The following is a 21,205-nucleotide window of genomic DNA, read 5'->3' as shown; positions in this document are numbered from 1 at the left end:
CCACTCAATTTCTCAAATTACCCAAACCCCTTCTCCTTCTTGAAATCTCTTCCTCACCAAAACATTAGTCCCTCTCTCTCTCTCTCTCTCTCTCTCTCTCTAAAAGCTCCCAAACCCACCTCTACAATCCTCTCCTCTCCTCTCCTCTCCTCTCTCTCTCTCAAAGCTCCCAAACCCACCTCCACAATCCTCCTCTCTCTCTCTCTCTCTAAAAGCTCCCAAACCCACCTCCACAATCCTCCTCTCTTTCTCTCTCTAGAACTAGAAGCAATCTTATTCCCTTCAGAAAACAAACAGGGCACAAACCAAACCAAAAAGTCTCCTTCTCTCTCTGTGTGTCTGCAGAGGGAGAGAGAGAGAGAGAGTAGAGAGAGAGAGAGAGAGATGGGGTGCTCTGCTTCAAGACCCCTCACCCTTCTAACCAAAAACCCAGAACAGAATTCACAAATTGCTCCTACTTCCTTCCAAGACTCTTCCAATTCCTCCCCACTTCTCTCCACGTCCAGAAGAGCTCTCTCAATCTCCTCCGCCCCTCTCGTCCACCACCCTCCTCTCCGAAAAGGCGACACTCACCACCTCGTCTCCCTCACCTCCACCACCTACGGCTCCCTCCGTCTCGACCCTCCATCTCCCTTAAACCCCCTCCTCAATCTCAACGCTCAGGATTCTCCTGAACATCACCCCCACCCCCCAAAACACTCCACATCCTCCCCCGACTCCGTCATCAACACCTGGGAACTCATGGATGGTCTCAACGACTCCGACTTCCACACCCATTTCTCTGCAAAACACCCCATTTCTGACCGCCCCATCGATTTTCCCGAGAAGGCCAGTTCTTGCAGGGACTCAAGAAGACCGTTTGATTCTTTCGAATCGGCGAAATACTCGGAAGTAAAGGTAGAGGACGCATTGCCAGCCCTTTCATCTTCTTCGTCGAATTCAAAGCCTCTGTGGCAGCATTTAGCCGAGGAATCGTTGTTGTCGAAAATGGACCCCAATGTGGTCTTGACTTACAGAAGAGCATTGTCCTCTAAACAGTTGGGCGACAGCAGCAACAACCGATGCAATGTTGTAAGATCATTCACTTGTAGTAGTACACCTTTGCTACATTCCCCATTTTCAAATGCTTGTTTTTGTCTTCCGGGCGCTGAGGATAAAATCGTTATCTACTTCACCACATTGAGAGGAATTCGAAAGACTTACGAGGACTGTTGCGCCGTTCGGATGATATTTAGGGGATTTAGAGTAGCGGTAGACGAGAGGGACGTCTCAATGGACTCGGAGTACAGGAAAGAGTTGCAAAATGCGGTTGGGGACAAGGCGGTGAGTCTGCCACAAGTGTTTGTTAGAGGCAAGTATGTTGGAGGCGCAGAGGAGGTTAAGCAACTCAACGAGGCCGGAGAAATGGGGAAGCTTTTGAGGGGGTTTCCGGTGAGGGATGGCGGGTTTGTTTGTGAAGGATGTGGGGATGCAAGGTTTGCACCGTGCCCGACATGTAATGGCAGCCGAAAGCTGTTTGATGAGGATGAAGGGGAACTGAGGAGATGCCAGGATTGCAACGAAAACGGGTTGATTAGGTGCCCTGCTTGCTGCTTGTGAATGTGGTACTGGTATGCCAACTACTGATTGCGTATAGCTATTGTTCTTAAGTGCCTAGGGGATTTTGTTTCAAGTTTGTTTAATTTTTGTTAGGATTTTGGTTCTTTGTGTTCATTGTCTTCTTGAACAATATGCAATAAATTTCATATTTTCATGACATTCAATTTTGCAGTTCTTTGAATTACATCGATTTTGTGTTCGAGTACGTACCAAAACTTGTTTGTACCAATTTGCAATGCTCCTTCAGCCTTAACTTTTGCAATTGGTATCGAAAAACTGATACACAGTGGCAAAGGGTTTGTAGCTTAGTTGGTGGAGAGCTTCCTCCCTTGAACCCGAGCTTTTGTGTTCGAATCCTCCTTTCCCAATATCGTTTGTGTCAAAAGAGAAAACAGATGCACATTGGAACATTCTTTTATTTTAATTTTACCTTATTGCCTTGAGCAGAGTATGGTTTATAAAATGAATCATTTGCCATGTTGGAACAGATTTGGCGTCCGTTGAATAAGGACTTGGATTGTCTGCCCTCCCATTTCGGTGCCCTCCCCGTGCCTTCCTGTTTTGTGTGGTCACGGTTAAGCCACGTTAATATTTTATATTATTTTTTTATAAAAATAATAAAACAAAAAGAAATAGTAATATAAAATATTGACGTGGCTTAACCGTAACCACAAAAACAGGAGGGCACGGGGAGGGCACCACAATTAGAGGGCAGACAATCCAAGTCCGTTGAATAATTATTTTGTTTAAGTTGTTTTTACTTTCAAGATTTTGGAGGAATGAGAGATAAAACAGAGTGAGAAAAGATACAAGAAAAGATGTAAAGAATTTTTTTAACAAAAATTATTTAAATTATTTTTACTTTCAAGATTTTGTTTTTATTCATTATTTTGTTTTTTTTCTTTCTGACCCTCTCACCGTCCTTATTCGTCACTCTATTTTCCATTATACCTTTCTCGTATTTTAAGCACAAAAAACTGAAAACTGACAATATGAAATGGCCCAGTACACGAGTAACCAAACACAATACTATCCCCACCCCCAAACACCTCCTTTCTTCCTCTACGCCTCCCCTTCCATCCTCACTCCTCGTCTCCTTCGTCGGCGCAACTCACTTCTCCTCCATCCTTTCCCTGTCGATGTCGTCCCATAATCATCCTATTCTTTCTCGTGGAACACATACCAGCACCCTGTCGTCTTCATCGAAATCTCCATCGTGGAATCTATGGCATTACCGAACACCAACTTTCTCGAAATTTTACCCAATAATTTCAACCTCCTTCATCATTTTTCTTCTGGGTGAAATATCCTTCATAGGGTTAGCAATATGGATCTGATCTGTCATGGGTTTGGTGAAATTTGAGGGCGTGGAGCTTTCATGGCTTCGGAGAATGGAGAGGGAGGTGATGGTGGAAAGGGATTCCTTCCACCCAATCTTTAAATCGGGTTTTTGAAATTTAATTTAACAGTTAAAATTAATATAATTTTTAAAGAAATCATCTGTTTGTAATCGTTAAATCAAATTTCAAAATCTGAATTTAGGGATTTGATGAATTTAATGAAAGGAATCCGAAGGTGGTCCTTTCCTTGAATTTAGTGGTCCACGTAAGATGGTTAGCAATTTGGGTACTCTCAGTGAGTACCAAGTATTGTCCCTTGGGAAATAGCGTAATCCAAATTCTTGATCACGGGCAACGGATGTTAATGGTGGAATCACTATTTTGAAATCGATGTGAAACGGTGTGAAGAAAATGTGAATATGGGACAGGAAGTTAATTGCTCCAGGCCAAGGATAGAAATCCGAGCGATGCATGCTTGGTTGGTTGTATGCAGTGTTTACAATTTTTTTAATACGATCGATATTTCTAAGAAAATATCCAAAAAGTCAAAGAAAGATATGGAAGTAGGGTGAAATCTAAACTTCACGAAAAACTTTTAAGTTTAGACTAAAATATTATCGATATTTCTAACATATTTGTTAAATTTCAGAAAAAACTCTTATATTTCGTCCAAATCAATGTTTGACAATTCCTAAAGTTTCATTTTAAATTTTCATCATTTCCATCGAAAGCAATCGAAATCGATATTGATATTTGACATATCCCTTAATATTTCTACAAATTTACAATATCGATATTTTAAACACTAGCGGTATGAAGTCAAGTTTGGAACACTTTTCAAAGGTCCTGTTTTGATTTAATTTAATTTAATCTTAAAATCAGTGTCTCAGTTAGTACTTAATCTCAATTTGCTCAAAAATTAACACTCTTGCGAATTCTATTACCAAATTCATACTTGACTGTAGCGTTTTTTGTTTTTTTTTGATAAAAGGTAAACTTTCATTACCAAAAATGGACCAGCACAACAACAGCCCAACCCAAGGGTTGAGCCCTAAAAAGAAAGACACAGAAAAAAACTAAAAATCCTAGCCGCTTAGTTCCCTTGCCGCCATCAAAGCAAGCTCTGACGACCATGAACCAGCAACCCAACAAACACCAGAGGTGAAAACCAACCAAGCCCCAACAATAAAAAGAGAAGCAAACGTCGATGTCATCTGTTGAACTACACACAGAAAAAATCCGCCCCCACCAATGGTATAAAACCAGGGAGGAAGTCAATGGAACCACTGACAATAGTGCCGAGATTGACCCACAGGTGGAAGGTGGTGATGTGAACACCCGAGCTGAGGCTCTACACATCTTCCGATAAAGTCGTTGAATACAGTGGAACAAAGTGGGATCAGATTGGATCCAAAGTGAAATTGATAGAGAGCGATCACATGTGGGAAGGAAAGAAGGTGAAAAGAGTGAATGCATGGAGGGGAAAATAAGGTGGAGAGAAGAAAAAGGAGACAACGAAACGAAGTTTTCCGATCAGGGCAAAGAGTGGTTCCAACTGAAAACAGAAGGGAGGAAATAGAAAATGAAAAACGAAAGGGACGGCCATTGATTGTGGCCGAAACTAAGGCCGACGGCTGAACTGGAGACTAAGAAAGGGAACACTCACATACAGTGAGAAAACTCTCACTCAGAGAGAACAGCTCTCACCCGGCTGGGGAGAGAAATTTTTTGTTCATGATTGTAGTGTTTAAATCAATGGAAAAACATATCTTTGATACGATGAAATTGCCTTGAAGCTAAATGGTGAATTGATATATATATTTTTTTAAATGAGAAGGGTATATTGAAATTGAATGTTAAAGGCTACATTTTTTTTTCGTTTTAAATATTATTCTTTTATACAACTGTATATTTATATTAAGAGTGTGAGAATATATATCAATATCGAATTTGTTGTTCATATAGCTCAAACTTAAGGAAAGGAATCCTACTTAATTGTAGTACATTCAGTCCTGCTCTTTTAAGGTCTTCATTCTGAGTAGAACCAAATGTATATTAGCCATAAGATTATATTAGTTTAGAGCCAAAGTATTCAAATATTTAGCAACTTAAGAAAGTAAAACCAACTTAAAGTCCATAAACCATAAGAAAACTCATTTTCTTGTTTTACTTTTTTAAAATGTCAAATATTTTAAGTCTTTGGATCTACACGAATATAATCTTGTAGTTAATATATATTCGGTCCTCGCAGGTTCTCAAAATGAGAACCTTAGAAAAACATGATTGAATGTACCACAGTTCAATGGTATTTTTGTTCTTAAGTTCAAACTTTATAAATGACAAATTCGATATTAATATATTTTCTCACCCTCTTAATATAAATATACAGTTATACAAAAACTAACATTCACATGCTTCTTAAAGGTAATGCTAGGAGAACTAAATTTGCAGAACAAATTTTGTAAACTAAATAACATGAAAGTTGATGATTGTATTATTAAATATCTAGACTTAGTCTACTTAGTATTACTGGCTTCTTAAATATCTGTAACGAATAATTAAGACTTAATTACAAAGTTTAGTAGATCATAATAACAAATCAACACTGTGAAATGCGAATGACCTGCCAATAGAATAAAGTTCCGAGTTCCAACGAAGCAACGAGTCTGATACAAAGCGTTATTCAACACTAATTAATTTTAATTTGGGGAGGGGACATGTTCAAGTCCAATACAAAGTGTTTATGTTACAAGTGATATCATATATTAATTAATCCACACTTAATGGAGGGAATATAATTTGAACATGGGACATAATGAGTTAAGGAAGAAGTCCTTAACACCAAAATATGGGTGATTTTCAGACGAATTAGATTAGAAACATCATTTCCAATTTCTATTCCAAAATTTTAGAATTGGATTGGACCTCATCTCAATTTTCAAATTCAAAATTTTTGTAGTAAAAAAATCTCGTAACATAATTTAGAATTTTGTATATTTGATAGATTTTGAATATTTTCGTATATGTAATTTATTGTTATTTCTTTTTAATTTATTATTAATAATATTATTATTAACTGGAGGGAATGATTCGAAACTATTACAATAATTTAGGAAATGAGAAATTTCAAACTTGGGATGCATGGGTGGAAACTCAACCACTAAGATATTAGACCACATGCAATATTGTTCTCTCTTAATATTTGAGCCCATGTATAAATTCATTTAATTTTTTTGGTAAACTATGTATATCCTTTTTAATATATAAGTGTATTTTAATATAAAACAATGAATAATAGGTGCCCAAAATTAACAGTAAAATACAAAAGATGATTACAAAATACATAATTTGAGGAAATTACTATAAAAGATCAGAATATCAAGAGTACTGATCGCATCCGCGGCCCGCCCATAACTCTCCTGCGCATATCAAGAGTTTACTGGTTAGCAGACTTAGTATTAAATCTGAACGGTTGATTTATTGTAATAACTCAGCAACGGTTGGGATTGTTTTGACCCGGGAAATGCTTGCTTAACCCCAAGAACAAAAGGAAACACGTACACATGATAAGATCCCGTAAGGTTCACCTCACTGTACCACTCCCCAGAACCCCAAAAGCAAGAGTGTACTTTCTCAGTTGAGTTCAAGTCTTTTAAGACTGGTCTCAGGGGGGAGAGAGAGAGAGAGAGAGAGAGAGAGAGAGAGATGGAAGTGGAGGGAGAGCCGGCGAATGGGGAAACCAACGGGGAGATTCTGGGGCCTTGCTTGACCAGCCACGTGGACGACGGCAGCGCGGAGAGCCACCGATACTACCTGTCACGGAGAACGGTGCTGGAGATGCTGAGGGACAGAGGCTATTCTGTTCCCGCCTCCGAAATCGACCTCTCTCTCCAAGACTTCCGCTTCCTCCACGGCCCAACTCCCGATATCGAGCGCCTCCGCTTCTCCGCCACTCATTGCGCCGACCCTTCCGACAGGGTAAATAATTCATGACTTTCTTTTTCTTGAATTTATTTTATTTTATGTATTTTTATTTACTTGAAAATGGAAGGGAATAGAAAGAAGAATTTCTGGTTCTGGGTCGTTTTGGTCTATTGTTGTACTTGTATTGTGTCGGATTTCATGATCTACGTGCTTACAACTTCTGGAAATTTTGAGGCTTAGCAAACAATTAGGGTTTAGGGTTTTAGCAATATGTGTAGGATTGCACTACCAATGAGTACGCACTGTTCGTTTGCTTCCTTGCGGTTTTTGTGTTTATGGTTCTAAAAGAAGAAGCAAAGCTGATTCAGTGCTTGTGACTTCTTTGGTCCTGTGTGTCTTTTCTGTTTTTGATAAATCTCAATACAACCTATGCATGCAGGCGCAGTTGTAATTAGATGTTTACCAGGCCACCGATGGCTTAATTTCATTTGAAGGTTGCAATAAATGATATAAGATTAGGGAATTTACAAAAGTTATGTGAAAAGAAAAGATGCTGGATTTTCCTGTGGAGGATATGAAATTACTTGATCAAAATCCAGGCTTTAGCTAATCTGCTAACTGAGGTTTTACCATTGGTGAGAGGTTTGCGATTAGATCTGGATACTGTTTTTTAGCATCTGTTTGTTGTTTGGCAAGCAGTTCATGTGCTTAATTTGGAGTGTGTGTTTCATATTTTAGAAGCTTGTTTGAGTTCGATGTCTGTATCATATTGCAAAGTGATTATTTATTCTTTTGGATGTCTGTCCCCATAAACTTCAGAATCTATTTTTCCGTATACTTCTTGATCTTCTTTCCCATATTTATACTACATCTCTAAACCCTTTGTTCATTTGGACAGATCTATGTTATAGTTCATAATAAATTTCCGATTTGTCCTTAAAATTGCATCTTAAGTAATAGTTACAAGTTACAACTCCCTGATTGGCTTTCATATGAACAAAGTCACGACAAGTTAACAATTTTTTGTTTTCTGTAATACTTCATGTGGTTGTATTAGTATGCTGTCATGCTTTGGTATCATCTCTAGTGTCATATTCTAATATAAAGTAAATGATGTGGCCAAGCCGCCAAGTACAAACTGAACTGCTGGAAGGTCCTCCTTACAGGCTAACAGCTTAAAGGGGATGTTAGATATGTTGTTACTTGTTAGTGATATGCATGCAGACTTTATCCAGACCAGATATGATTACTTAACCTCGGTTGCTTCCACAATTCCCTTACACTTTAGTCAATGTGATTTCTCCTACTTACCATCGAATTGAAATGTTAAAGTATTATGCATGGATGCTAGACTAAGGCATAAACCGTAGCACTGATGTATATGCTATGCTCTTCACTTGAAATAAGTGTGAGTGATCCTAGTAATAACTTATGAGCAATTGGTATTTATCATTAATGTTTGGATTGCAGATGCTGGTCATTTACTGTGGCCCTGGTATCGTGAAGGTTAATGTGATTCGTGGGCTACATTCTCAGATTGCTAATAAGGACACTTTGACGGGGCTCATATTAATTACCCAAAACCAAGTAACAAACCAAGCTCTAAAAACTCTGGAGCTTTATCCGTTCAAAACTGAAATATTCCAGGTTTGTTTCCGAATGTCAATTACGTTTTGCATTTTATTCTTTTACATAACAAGTCCTGCAAGGCGATTACATTTGACTACGTTTCTTATTCTCTAGATTAGCTTTATGGATGGCTTATGACTGGAGAGGCATTATAAGCACTCTCTTAGAAGATACAATTGATGAACTAAGTGCCGTTTAAGCCTTTAAGGATCAAAATGCAGTGATAAAGTTGGCTTCTTTATATCTAGGCATCAAGAATAATGGGGAAGGTGATTTAGGGAGGTCAACTGCCGTTAATTGTGTTGATGTGGCATGGACAATTTAGTCTTTTCAACTACATTGGTTATGTGGCATGTGACGTGGCATGTTAGTGGAACCCATGGGTAATGGGAGGTGGGTTAAACTCACATGAGGGTTTGATTTCTCCAGGCTAAGAGAAAAAATATAAAAAGAGATGGTTGAATTTCAAGATTCGTGAATCAATTTCAATGTATTCGGATCCTTTTGCAAAGATTCTTAGGGAGACTCTCTACCTCATCGCTCTCCTCTTCTTTATTTTCCTTAATATGAAGAAATCAAACCCTGGTTTTAGTTTAGCCCACATCCTTGCACTCACAGGTCTTACTAACATAGTTGAAAAGACCAGATTGTCCATGCCACGCTAGCAAATCAACTGCTCCTTTGAACGTATTTGACGAAATAGGGTAAAGTGGGACATTGAGGAAGATTGTAGGTGTTAAAGTGAGCCAATGTAGAGCGTAGGGGCTATTGAGATTCAGTGAAGAGTACAAGTGTCATAGCTAAAAATAAGCCCTTTTTTTGGTATACGAAAATTCCTCAATTATTTGCTTGGTTAATTTTTTTACCAAGGTATGTACGGTTGTGTTTTGGTTATTTCTTTAGGTTTTCATGGAAAGCATTTCACAATATGATTTTTTAACAGTTTCTTTAGCCTTTTGTTTTTCACTTGACATTTGTTCTCACTTTCTCATAGCATATTAAATTATTATTTTTTCCTTGTTAACTGTAAAAGTGTTTCTGCCTTTTCTTTTTAATGGTTTGTTCACTTAGAAGTTCTCCTTCTCACTCCTGTCATAATATCTTTTTTTGTTTGGCAGATTACCGACTTGCTTGTTAATATCACGAAGCATGTCTTGAAGCCAAAGCATAGGGTGCTGACGGACAAAGAGAAACAAAAACTCCTAAAGAAGTACAACATAGAAGAAAAGCAGGTTATTTTATTAACTCAAGTAAAGAAAAACCAGACTCTGATTTTCTTTCTCTGGAGATCCTTCATATCGTTCTGAATTTCTGAATAATCTTGAATGGTTTTGAATTGCTTATCTGACTTTGCTGTGGTTGCCCACTGTTGTTTGAAATTTCTTCTGATATGTTGTTTGAAAAGAGTGTTACGACTTTATGTGTGAGTGGTTGGTAGGGATGGTTTGGAGAGTGAATTGGGTTGGATCCATTTATATGTTATGTCATTCTTATTAACTCCATATTTAGATAAAGGAAATATAAATGGTGACAATGATCAAATCACCACATAAATTTGTCTAACATCTTTGATGCATCCATGATACTATGATAGGGGGAACACTTGATTAAAACAATTGAAATTGCGTTGACTAAATTGAAACTTTAATACAAGTACAGACTAAAACTTGACACATAAACGTTCAAGTGCGCATATTTTAAGTGGCCACATATTGAAGGAATTCTCTAATGTTATTGTTGATCAATATGTGATTATCTCATTATATTGTTCTATTGGGAACTTCAGCTGAGATCGCATATCGAAATGGCAACTGATACTACTTTGTGCCCATAGACGTATATTATGCAGAGCAAACTATGGTGAACTGGTTTCCTTGACCCCAATTTGAGGAAACTCTGACTGTCCCTACCTCACGATTCATGGATCTCCCTTCTTTTGGTCATATAAACCTTCGAGCTTTGGAGGCTTTCTTATCTTTGGTTAACTTATGGTAGTCATCTAGCAGTCTTGTTTCTCACTCTTTCCACCCACCGTGATTCCTTGAAACGGTCAATTTTACTATTGGACTGTCCCAGTAAGAAGAATCACCTACATTTGTATTGGAAGTGCTTTGGTATAATCGTACATCAAATGTTGCATTATAGTGTAAAAAAACTGTATGTTACTATTACATTTCACGTAGATGGTTGGTTGGCTTCTGACTGGTACCTAAACTGTAATGTTTGCGCTGTTTTAATTTCATCAACTGTTCTGCTGCAGCTTCCCCGACTGTCACGAAAAGATGCAATTTCAAGGTACTACGGACTTGAGAAGGGGCAGGTAGTGAAAGTTACTTACAGTGGTGATATTACCGAGTCTCATGTTACATACCGTTGCATCTGGTGATGCCTTCTTCTGGGTGCACTTTTGTATCATATCCTTTTGAGGAATGTGGCCTTTCTAGTTTCCAGTGTCTAGTTTATGTGATGTCATGTATTTTCAACCTTGACGATCAGAAACCTTTTTATTTCGTATCATGTCTGTCATATGGATAAAGAATTTCATTTCTCGGTCCGGCCGTAGCTAATGAATGGTTGATCCCAAATTTAAATTCCAATGACATGACAATTTTGCTTATTATACAATTAACCTCAATCTATTCAAGTTACACATTCATTGTCACCACCATATACTTTTATGTACGTATTAATTAAAATAACATCACCCATGTTTTAGAAAACAATCTTTTAATTACAAAATTGAACTCCTCCCAGTGTTTTAAATTTTTTCGATAATGTCAATATTTCTTCACCCTGAAAACCATAGATTTTGTCAATATTTTTGTTATATCGGTCAAATATCGAAGAAATTCTTACATTTTGTCTAAATAAATGTTTGACATTACCTAAAGTTTCATTTTAAATTTCGATAACATCAATGAAATATTGAAAATACTCTTATATTTTGTCTAAATCAGTGTTTGACATTCGAATTTTAAATTTTCTTTTCGAGCAAATCAACAAATATCAATATATCCATGAGTAATTTTACATATCGTTATTTCCGCCAATAGTATGGCTCCTCCCTTTGAAATAGAGTCGAGTGGTGTGAAATACTCTTGTAAAAATTAAAAATGAGTTTTAACGAAAAGTTCACGGTACTGTTTATTTTAACTGAATACCACATTTTTACGCTAAAAAATCAAACCTGGTTCTATTTACTTTACCTTTTATTTCATCCTTATCGTTAAAACTCAAAGTTTTCAAACCATTTTCATTATTTTTCCTAAATTAAAATGCAAACATACCAAAGTTTCAATTTAATTCAAATCAAATAATTCCCCAAATCTAAAAACCAACGAACGAGCCAACGGTGCAAATCGATTCAGCAATCCCTCCGCAATGACCGACTCCTCTGTGAGCGATACGACGTCGAAGAGCAGCAGCGCCGGCGGTGGCGGTTCGGACGCATCTCGAATCGGCGACGTAAAGCAATGGCTCACTCAAGAGTTCTCCCAAGCCGGAAAAGAAGTGCCCGATTTCGAATATACCCCTCGTTCGGTGGCCTATTTACACAACCTTGCCACTCTTTCCCAAGCCCAAACTCAAGCTTCCAAGATCCTCGCTTCCGATTTCCGCCTCAAAGCCTCCGAATACCGAGCCCAAGGTATCTGCTGCTTCAATTTTCTTCCTATACATATATTGTTTAATTTGTATATTTTGTACGTGTTTTTCTTTTCAAAATTTGAAATTTTGTGTTTGTGGGCGTTAGCTGCGAGGATCAGAGAGATATTGGAGAGTGTGGGTTTGGCACAGGAGGGTTTGCCATCGAATGTGGTGTCTTCAGCTCAGGTTTTAGCCAATGTAGCCAATTTGTTGAATATAAGAGACACTGAGCTCAGCAGGTGTGTATTTTCGAATTCCGGGTTTACATTTTGCTTTGAATACTGACTCGTTCACCTTAAATAAAGATAAGAAATGTGGGTATTACATTGTTGTTTGAATTCTGAAATGACATATGAAAGGTGGGTTGTACATTGTTTGAATGCTGGACTGACATAAGAGATTTGCTTTTTAGTTTTCTTGTGGCGATGGGGGATATATCGTTGAGGAAGATGGGTGTGGAGGAGAAGAGGGCTAAAGTGCAAAAAGAGTCTAATGTTCTTCTTGATTACACTCGAAAGGCGATTTCCAGGTTAACTTATTTGAAAAGGTACGATCTTGTGGGATATATTCCAAGAACTGTAAAGTTAAGAGTATGGATTTTAATGTGGGATTTTGGTTTTTCTGAATGTGCTGAGTTTTCAAACTTTGGTAGAACACTTGCCCAACTAGAAGATGATGCAGGCCAATGTGAGGCGCATGTTGAGCATTGGAAGAACAACTTAGCGCTCATGCTTGGTAAGGAGAAACAGTACAATCAAGAGACCGTCCGTTTCAAGGTATTTATTTTCGGCTCCTGCACTTTGTTTTGTTGGTGTCAAAGTTTGGTTAATGACTTGTAGAGAATATAAGATTGTCATGCACTCATATCAAATTCATTTATGGTGAGATAACATGAAATGGGTAAGTCTATGGAACAGACTACGTAGATGGTACTGTTACCATTTGTTTTTAGGTGTGTAAATAGTAGGAGGTGGTTGTAGAAGGTGATTATAAGGAATCTCTGGGTAAGAGGCTCATATAACAAACTGCATCATCTGCATGTTCCAGTTTGTATGGGTGGATATTTCTTGAGCATTAGTATCTAAGAGTATAGAACAAATTGCATCATCTGAAGAGTTATCTTGTTATACATCCAAACTGAAGCAATAACTTTGGCACCGTTTTAGTGGAGTGGTGCCAATATATATAATATTCATGCATGCATGAGTTTTTGGGCGGTGCTAGTGGAGACGATATGCTATACAAATAAAGATATGCCTCCTATGAGGTGAAAAGAAAATTTGGAGTTGGAAAAAGAAAATATATAGTTAATGGCGCATAGAACTTTGATATGTATTCCAGGATCTTATAAATTTACAATTCTATAACTGTGAAAATAATTAAGCTCAAGTTGCATGAAGTTGATAACAAATTATATTGTTGGTTTTTTTAATGCATGCCCATGTTTCCAGAATGCTGGAACACAGAACTAATCAGGGTCATGACAAAATGTGCATTTCATAAAGCATCTGCATTGCCTTTATCATAAAGAAAGGTGGGCTTTCTATGAATGGTGACGATTGATAGAAAATTTGGGAGTTCAACCTGTCGCAGCTTGGCAATTCTTACTTTTGGTGATTGCCTAAGAGTAGCGTAGTTTGGGAGCAATCATGCTATAGGTAGAATGTAGCCAGCAAATTTCTGCTTGGTAGATGATACAAAATTAGCAATAATTGTGTCTCTATTGGCTAGTATATTGAAATTTCATATTTAAGTCACAAGAAGAATGCATTTTCTCATCCAAATTTTTTTTTTTTTTGGGTGTAAAATATAGGGCTTTTAAAAACCCAATTTTCTTTATTTATTCCTAAAAAGAGTTGTGCTGTAAATTTAATGGACAGGAAACTCTTAATCGCGTGGGCTACACCCCAGAGATTAGCCATGGGGTGCTGGTTGAATTGGCCGAGCACAGAAAGGAATTAGAGAAGAAGACAAAGCCCGTCCTTGATACTTTGAGAAGCTACCAAGACTTGCCTCCGGTAGTTTTCTACTTTGGTTAATTGATCACAGTTTATTTAGGTCCTAGAAAGATGGGGAGGTTTATGAGATATGTATGTGTGCAGGATAAAGCTTTGGCTGCTTTAGCAATCGAGGACAAGAAAAGACAATATGCTGCTGCGGAGAAGTATCTCGAAGATGTATTGCATTCAGCTCTAGCCACTTCAGAGTAATGCACCACTAGACTTATTGCTGTATGATTGCGTCTGTAAAATTATATATGGTTTTGTTTGCGTTATTTGAGAACTTGTAAACGGGTCAGCGTTTCTGTTGATCCGATGATTGTTGCACAAGATAGAGTTAAATTTGGGGATTTGGCTACAACATACGTACATGTACTAAATGGATTCACGATCTCGACGATTAGATGGTGATTGTATTATATTCACATGAGTGTATCTGACCGTTAGATTGTGATTGTATTATATACATGTATGTATTCTAGCCAATACCTTAAGTTGATGGAAATTGTCTTTGCATAGAGTTTTATTGATATGCTTAAAGAAGGATGTACCCTTAGTTTCACGTTTCTTTGTATTCGTTTGATTACAATGAAAACATGTTATTCTTTTGATTTTTACTTGACAATGACTCAGATTATTTTCAATACAAGCGATAATAGAAGAGGGGGTATTGAAGTCGGGACCTCGGGTGCAAATGTTGACCCTCTTAACCAACAAACCTAAAAATACGTTGTAATCATTATTATGTTTTATACAACCTTGTAAATATTTGGCTTAAAGCATCCACCCGTTTTAGGAGGCAAGGGCAAGGGCAGTGAAATTGCCCTTAATAAGTTTGTTTTTTGAAAATAAAACTCTATGTTTAACTTTGATAATTTTATTTTGAATACAAAGCAACACGTAGCATTACAAACAAACATAATTAATTAAAAATATTTAGTTAATTTGTTTAAGTGTGTTTAACTTTAAGCATGTTGAAGAAATAAAATTGTTTTAATTTTTTTTGGTAATTTTTTGGGTTTTTTACTTTTAGATTAATCTTGATCGTTGATTTTCAATTTTTTTAAAAAAAATCAGAGGCACCAAATTGTGCCACGTGGCACAATCTAAAAATTTTAATTTTTTTAACGTCGGAAATTCAACGGCTGTGAGAGCAAGAGCGGGGTGGCAGCACTTCTGGGTTGTGCACGTAGGTGGGTGGGTCACACAGTAACAACTTCTGTAGCTAATGGGCTTAAGCCTAGGCAGCTTCAACAGGGGTAGTTGAAAGGGCAGCAACCTTATAGGCCCAAACACCGTCCGGTTTTTCCTCTGCTAGAACAATTTTTTTTTGGATTTGGGGCAATTCAACCTAATTGAAAGGACAATTGGGGGATGGGTGGAGATGCTTTTATAGCCTTAGGGGCAAACTTGTCATGTTATGGTTAAAAATCATGTGGTGGTGAGGCATTCTTGATTGTAGTCCACAAAAGAAGATATTTTGGTGAGTATGATGAAAGCTAGGGTACGAGGAGCACTATAAATAGAAGAGTAAGGGGAAAAAAAGGGGACATTCAATCAAACAAACAACACTACTCAAAATCCAATAGCGGCATCCTCTCCATTCAAAGGTTTATTCAATTTAGCAAGCTCCCTTTCAGTTCATCATAACTTGTGTCTTCACAAGTAATCCTCTTTAAATCATTGCTTCTCTAATTTTCTCTCAATATCAAGTAGCAGTTTACATTATCTCAACTCTCTCAAAATCAAGGCAAGCCACCTAAACCTAAACTCCTCTTTTACATATTTGTGATTTAACCCTCTATATATGTAAAGTCGTTAATAAGCAAGGCAAAGAAAGAATCTAAGGTTGAACCACTCTCACCTAATGACACAATCTATTTGTTAGAAGCTAAATAGCGAAATTTCTATCACACACTCACCATCTATTAGCGAAAACTAGTAGTGGCACGCTCGCAATCTCTAATTTCATGTTCATGTGTTCCAACCTACAAGCAAGGCCCATAACGAATTTAAGGGGCGAACAACATATATGTTGCATGAGTTTCTTTCTCTGTTTGATTTTATCATTCTTCCAAATAGTTCTAGGATGATCAATTTTTTTGTTTAATAGTTTTGGTTTTACATACTTGAATGCTGGTTAATTATGGTTATTATTGTTGCAGTTTTGCGCAAATGTATGTTGAACAAGATCATCTTACTGGCTATAGGTAATATTCTTTTTCTCTTAATTATTTATTGATTCCGATCAAATTTTGATCAAGTTCCAGTTCATTAACAAGTCTAATTTGGAAGTTGATCAAAATTTGATCCGAATCAATAAATAATTAAGAGAAAAAGAATATTACCTATAGCTAGTGAGATGATCTTGTTCAACATACACTTGCGCAAATCTTCAGTAATAATAAATATAATTAACTAGCATCCATGTGTCTAAAACCAAAACTTTTAAACAAGAATCGATCATCCTAGAGTTATTTGGAAGAATGATAAAATCAAACAGAGAGAGAAACTCATGCAACATATATGTTGTTCGCCCCTTAAATTCGTTCTGGGCTTTGCTTGTAGGTTGGAATAGATCCTCCCAATACCATATATTTTTTCTGTAGAAAATAGAAATTGGAGTGTTTTGATTCATCTTTTTAGCTTGTTCTTCTTCACACCTTTATTTGTTGATTTGTTGATTTGTTGATCTTGGGCTAGTGTATAGTTACACTATTGTTGGTTTTCACATTAGGAACCCATTATCCCACACAAGAAAAATAACATATATTCGAGTGGTTTAAAAGCTCTATGGGCACCCTTTCCTTACAAGTTGGTTTTTAAGGGCAAGTTTATGCATCGGCTCTTAAATTGGATATGCTAAATTGCTATTCTCCATACCCAACAGTAATAAGTTATGCTTACTATCTAATTGCGAATCAGCCTAGACCATTAGATAGTTCATGAACACTAGAATTTTTTTAGCTAAAATATACATGTTATACTGTTACAGTTTTATTTGGTGGATAGGTGCTGTTATAAATCGAAGGGCTTGTTCCTTGACCAATTTCCAAAATCAATTTGTATGACTTGATAGACAAATCTATTTTGTTCATGTTTGAAAGTCATTCTTGTATATTTTTACTACGGTTCAATAGGCACAGTAACAATGAAAATGACGAATCAAGTATCTAGTAAGTAAAAGAGGAACTTACCCTAACGTTGTTGTGATGTGCTTGTAAAAGTTTTCTAATATCATTAATTTTAGTTTACAGTAAAGTTAACTTTCACATTTTGATTACTTTGTTCAAATCTTTTACTTAGGAATGGGCTAGTCATGGTCAATTTGTTGTCCCTCGTACCGCTGCAGTCATTGTTGAAGTAGTTTTAGGTTACAATTATTCCTTGTTCTCACATTTGTTATGCTGTCATTTTTCAAGCAAGAGATTTATATGTTGTACTTGATGCATGTTTCTAAAATTGAAGCTTTCTATAACATATGAATTTTCTCATGCTTGTCTTATCTGCAATGACACTTGTGGAGCAAAAAATAATCCAAAAAATTATAGAGGTGACATGTGAACTTTTGGGTAATAAAGACAAAATTACCCTCGAGGCACATAAGGATTCCCACGCGCATGGAACAGACAATAACGGCCCAATCAAGGAAGAGTCAATGGTGATTAATATGATATTTATTCAAATACCTCTCATCACTCCTCATTAATCCCTTATTGATTTTATTTAAAAGGTAACTCCCAAAACTTCCTATTTAATTTAAGAATAATTGTCATGTTAATTGCAAGATATTATTTCACATAATATCAAGCAATTATTCTCCAAGTACCACCATATATGGCTGACCATTCTCCATCCTAAGGGCTGACTATCCTTCTATAAATACTCATCTTATTCCACTAAAATCTTAAGCCATTGGCTACATGCAAACTCCTAAACACATTCTTTTCATAATTCTAACTTTGGCATCAGAGATTCTTCAACCAAAGCCCATTCATTTATCGTGGTTGCGTGAGGCTTTTGGCCTTAATCGAAGATGTTATTGTTTTGCAGGTGTATTTTCGTCAAAGGAAGAGATGACAAAAATTTGCATCCACAACACCCAAAAAGCACATATTTGCCTTTGGTTTTAAGCAGGTCACCTTTCATTGAAAAGATCAAGCAAATTGAGCCATCTTACATACACTGGCGGATACAATGATTACTTTTGTTTTGACAAACGTCGGGGGTAGATGGGTACCAGAAGGACACACCAGCCCATCCACCAAGAACCAGAGGCAGGTCTTGTTTTCATCACAACTCCACACTAAAAGTCGTGCCTACTTGCTCCATGGCTCTCGGCTGCCCTTGATCTATCACCATGGCTCCCAACCGTGCTGATCATGCACTACAGCTCCCAGTCGTGCCACCTTAAGACTCCTATCTACACCGACCAAGCCCACGACACTTCAAACTTCAAAGCATCCAATAACGAAGTAGAATATGAGGCTTTGTTAACAGCCCCTACTAGCGAAAGACTTAAAGGTGAAGAAGCTTGCAATTCATTTAAATTTTCAGCTAATGATCAACCAAGCCTCAGAAGAACACACGATGGTTTGGGGAGCAGCACATTGCATTTCCCACTTACACCTTTACGTGGCTCTACAAACAGTTCGAAGTCTTAAGTAGATCACCGAACAAGACCTCACAGGTTGAGGATTATTTCAGTTGTCTAATAATCCAACTTTCCTCAGTTGCGCTCACAACAACGACTTATATATTCTCTAGTGCGAGAGGGTAAACTAATCCACCGACACCAATCTAGGTAAGCTCTCCAATGCAAGAGGATAAACTAATTGCTCTCCAAAACGATAAGGTAAACCAATTCCCTAATACCCATCTGCATATGTTCTCCAGTGCGACAGGGTAAGTCAATCCCTCGACAACCAGGGTAAGCTTTATAATGCGGAGGGTAAACCAATCATTCGACACATATATGGGTAAGCTCTCAGTGCGAGAAGGTAAACTAATTGCTCTCCAGTGCGAGAAGATAAACCAATTCCCCAACACCTATCTGGGTAAGCTCCCAAGTGCGATAGGGTAAGCTAACTCCCCGACACCCATTTGGGTCTGCTCTCTAGGATGAGAGGATAAACCAATTTCCTGACACCCATCTGGGTAAACTCTCTAGTGCGGGATGATAAACTAATTCCCTGACACCCATTTGGGTCTGCTCTTTTATGATAGAGGATAAACCAATTCCCTAACACCCATCTAGGTATACTCTCCAATGCGAAGGGTTAAACTAATTCTATGACGCCCATGTGGGTCTACTTTTCAATAGAAGGGGGAAAATTGCTCGTGAATTTCCACACAACTACTCATTTTGATGTGATTAGTTAAAGATTTTCATATTTCACAGATCTTTATCATGTTGTGATGCAGGCCACACAACTTATATGATTGAATACTTAAATACCTGCTAAGTAATTGGTCGGGAGGTAGCAGCCGATGATAAACTCAACAACTCAACGCTGCAAGAAGCCAAAACTCACGGCCATAGTGACTCTGTGGGATCGTTAGCCTTTTTCGAAGCAGTGTGCTCGACCGAAGGTTCTATGGCTAAACGTTTTGCAATCGCTTCAAGCAAGAAAAGTTTCAAGAAAAACAAAGATAGAGTAAAGTGAAGAAAGCAGTTTATTAAATTTCTAGCAGATTGATAAACTTATACGAAGGTTGCCAAAATTCAACACAAGCTAAACAGAGAATACTACACATTTAGCAGCTTGGATGACCTTGGGCTCTCCAGCAGCCATTTTGCACTTAGTAGTTTGCTCACCCGACACTTTATCTTCAGCATTTCTGAACTTGGCAACACCATCATTGATTGCTCCATCTACGACAACTGAGAAATCAAACTCAAGCAGTTTTTTTCTTCTTGGCAAGCAGCACAGACGTGGCAGCAGCAAAAGCAGCAGGCTTTGACGCGTCTTTAGCAGCCGAATGATTTCTTCTCAACTAAAGGTCCAGTAAGTAATCTAATATACCAACATTGCGCATCAGCGTCTCAAGCTGCAGCCTTAGCTACGTAACTGCCTTTGGCTCTAACCAAGCCGAGCAGCCTAAATTGTGGCCCATACCACGCCACTTCATCGACCTATGCCAAGCCAACCTTTGGCTTCGACCAAGCCGTGGCCCTTGCCACATCACCTCATCAGCCCATGTTGAGTAGACTCATTGCCCTTGCCATTAGATGTGCCGCACCACCCCAACGACTGCCCCATGACATCAGCACCTAAGAAAAAGACAAAGAAAATTAAGTTTTTCTTACCTTGGTGCGACAAGGATAGGACAAAGAAATCAATGGAAGATGATTGTTTGCACGGCAAGCAAAGATGAATTCTAGGGGAGGGGGAACAAATATCCTCTAGCTTTATCTCTTTCTTGTAGGGATAAATAATTGCCCTTCGAAGTTATTTTAATCCCCTATTTAAGGTAGGCTTAAATAGGCTTTGGTGGCCATTTATTTCTCTTTCCTAGAATAATCTAATTCTAAGTACAAGTGGAAATCTGCATCAAAGTTGGAAATCTCTACACCTACTGCCCTTTCTTGTGAACAACCCAGTAGATGTGGGGGCATTTATGGAGTAAAAAATAATCCAAAAAATTATAGAGGTGATACGTGGACTTTTGGGTAAGAAGGACAAAATTACCCTCGAGGCACATTGGGATTTTCACGTGCATGCAACATAGTCAAAGGTGATCAATATGGTATTTATTCAAATATCTCATCAATCCCTTATTGATTTTATTCAAAAGGTAACTCCTAAAACTTCCTATTTAATTTAAAAATAATTGCCATATTAATTGCAAGATATTATGCCGGCCATTCTCCACCCTAGGGGCATCCTCCTATAAATACCCCTTTTATCTTACTAAAATGCTAAGCTATTGGCTACACACAAACTCCTAAACACATTCTTTTCAGAATTTTAACTTTGGCATTAGAGATTCTTCGGCAGTGGCGAAGCCAGGAATTTAAGACAATGGGGTCAAAAAATAGCTTTAAAAAATCGATCATACTTTCAT

At 37.6% G+C, this 21,205-nt stretch overlaps 3 protein-coding genes across 3 annotated transcripts; all 3 read left to right on the top strand.

The window, feature by feature from the left end:
• Window positions 1-1,758, top strand: LOC126598354 (uncharacterized protein At3g28850-like). The gene has a single exon (XM_050264709.1). It carries the CDS (start codon window positions 385-387, stop codon window positions 1,597-1,599), a length of 1,215 nt encoding a protein of 404 aa, XP_050120666.1. The 5' UTR covers window positions 1-384; the 3' UTR covers window positions 1,600-1,758.
• Window positions 1,759-6,580: 4,822 nt separating this feature from the next.
• Window positions 6,581-11,089, top strand: LOC126599884 (DNA-directed RNA polymerase V subunit 5A-like). The gene is made up of 4 exons (XM_050266345.1): window positions 6,581-6,917; window positions 8,334-8,510; window positions 9,611-9,724; window positions 10,753-11,089. Exons 1-4 carry the CDS (start codon window positions 6,645-6,647, stop codon window positions 10,876-10,878), a joined length of 690 nt encoding a protein of 229 aa, XP_050122302.1. The 5' UTR covers window positions 6,581-6,644; the 3' UTR covers window positions 10,879-11,089.
• A 664-nt stretch (window positions 11,090-11,753) lies between these two features.
• LOC126599882 (AUGMIN subunit 1) lies at window positions 11,754-14,642 on the top strand. Its single transcript, XM_050266344.1, has 6 exons — window positions 11,754-12,138; window positions 12,244-12,376; window positions 12,550-12,684; window positions 12,790-12,913; window positions 14,018-14,155; window positions 14,240-14,642. The coding sequence occupies exons 1-6, from the start codon at window positions 11,874-11,876 to the stop codon at window positions 14,345-14,347; spliced, it is 903 nt and encodes a 300-aa protein (XP_050122301.1). The 5' UTR covers window positions 11,754-11,873; the 3' UTR covers window positions 14,348-14,642.
• The last annotated feature ends 6,563 nt before the right edge of the window (window positions 14,643-21,205 follow it).

This window comes from Malus sylvestris, chromosome 14 (genome assembly GCF_916048215.2).
Source record: "Malus sylvestris chromosome 14, drMalSylv7.2, whole genome shotgun sequence".
NCBI classification, from domain to species: Eukaryota; Viridiplantae; Streptophyta; class Magnoliopsida; order Rosales; family Rosaceae; genus Malus; species Malus sylvestris.
Note: the sequence above shows the minus strand (reverse complement) of the source record. Positions and strands in the feature narration are given on the sequence as shown.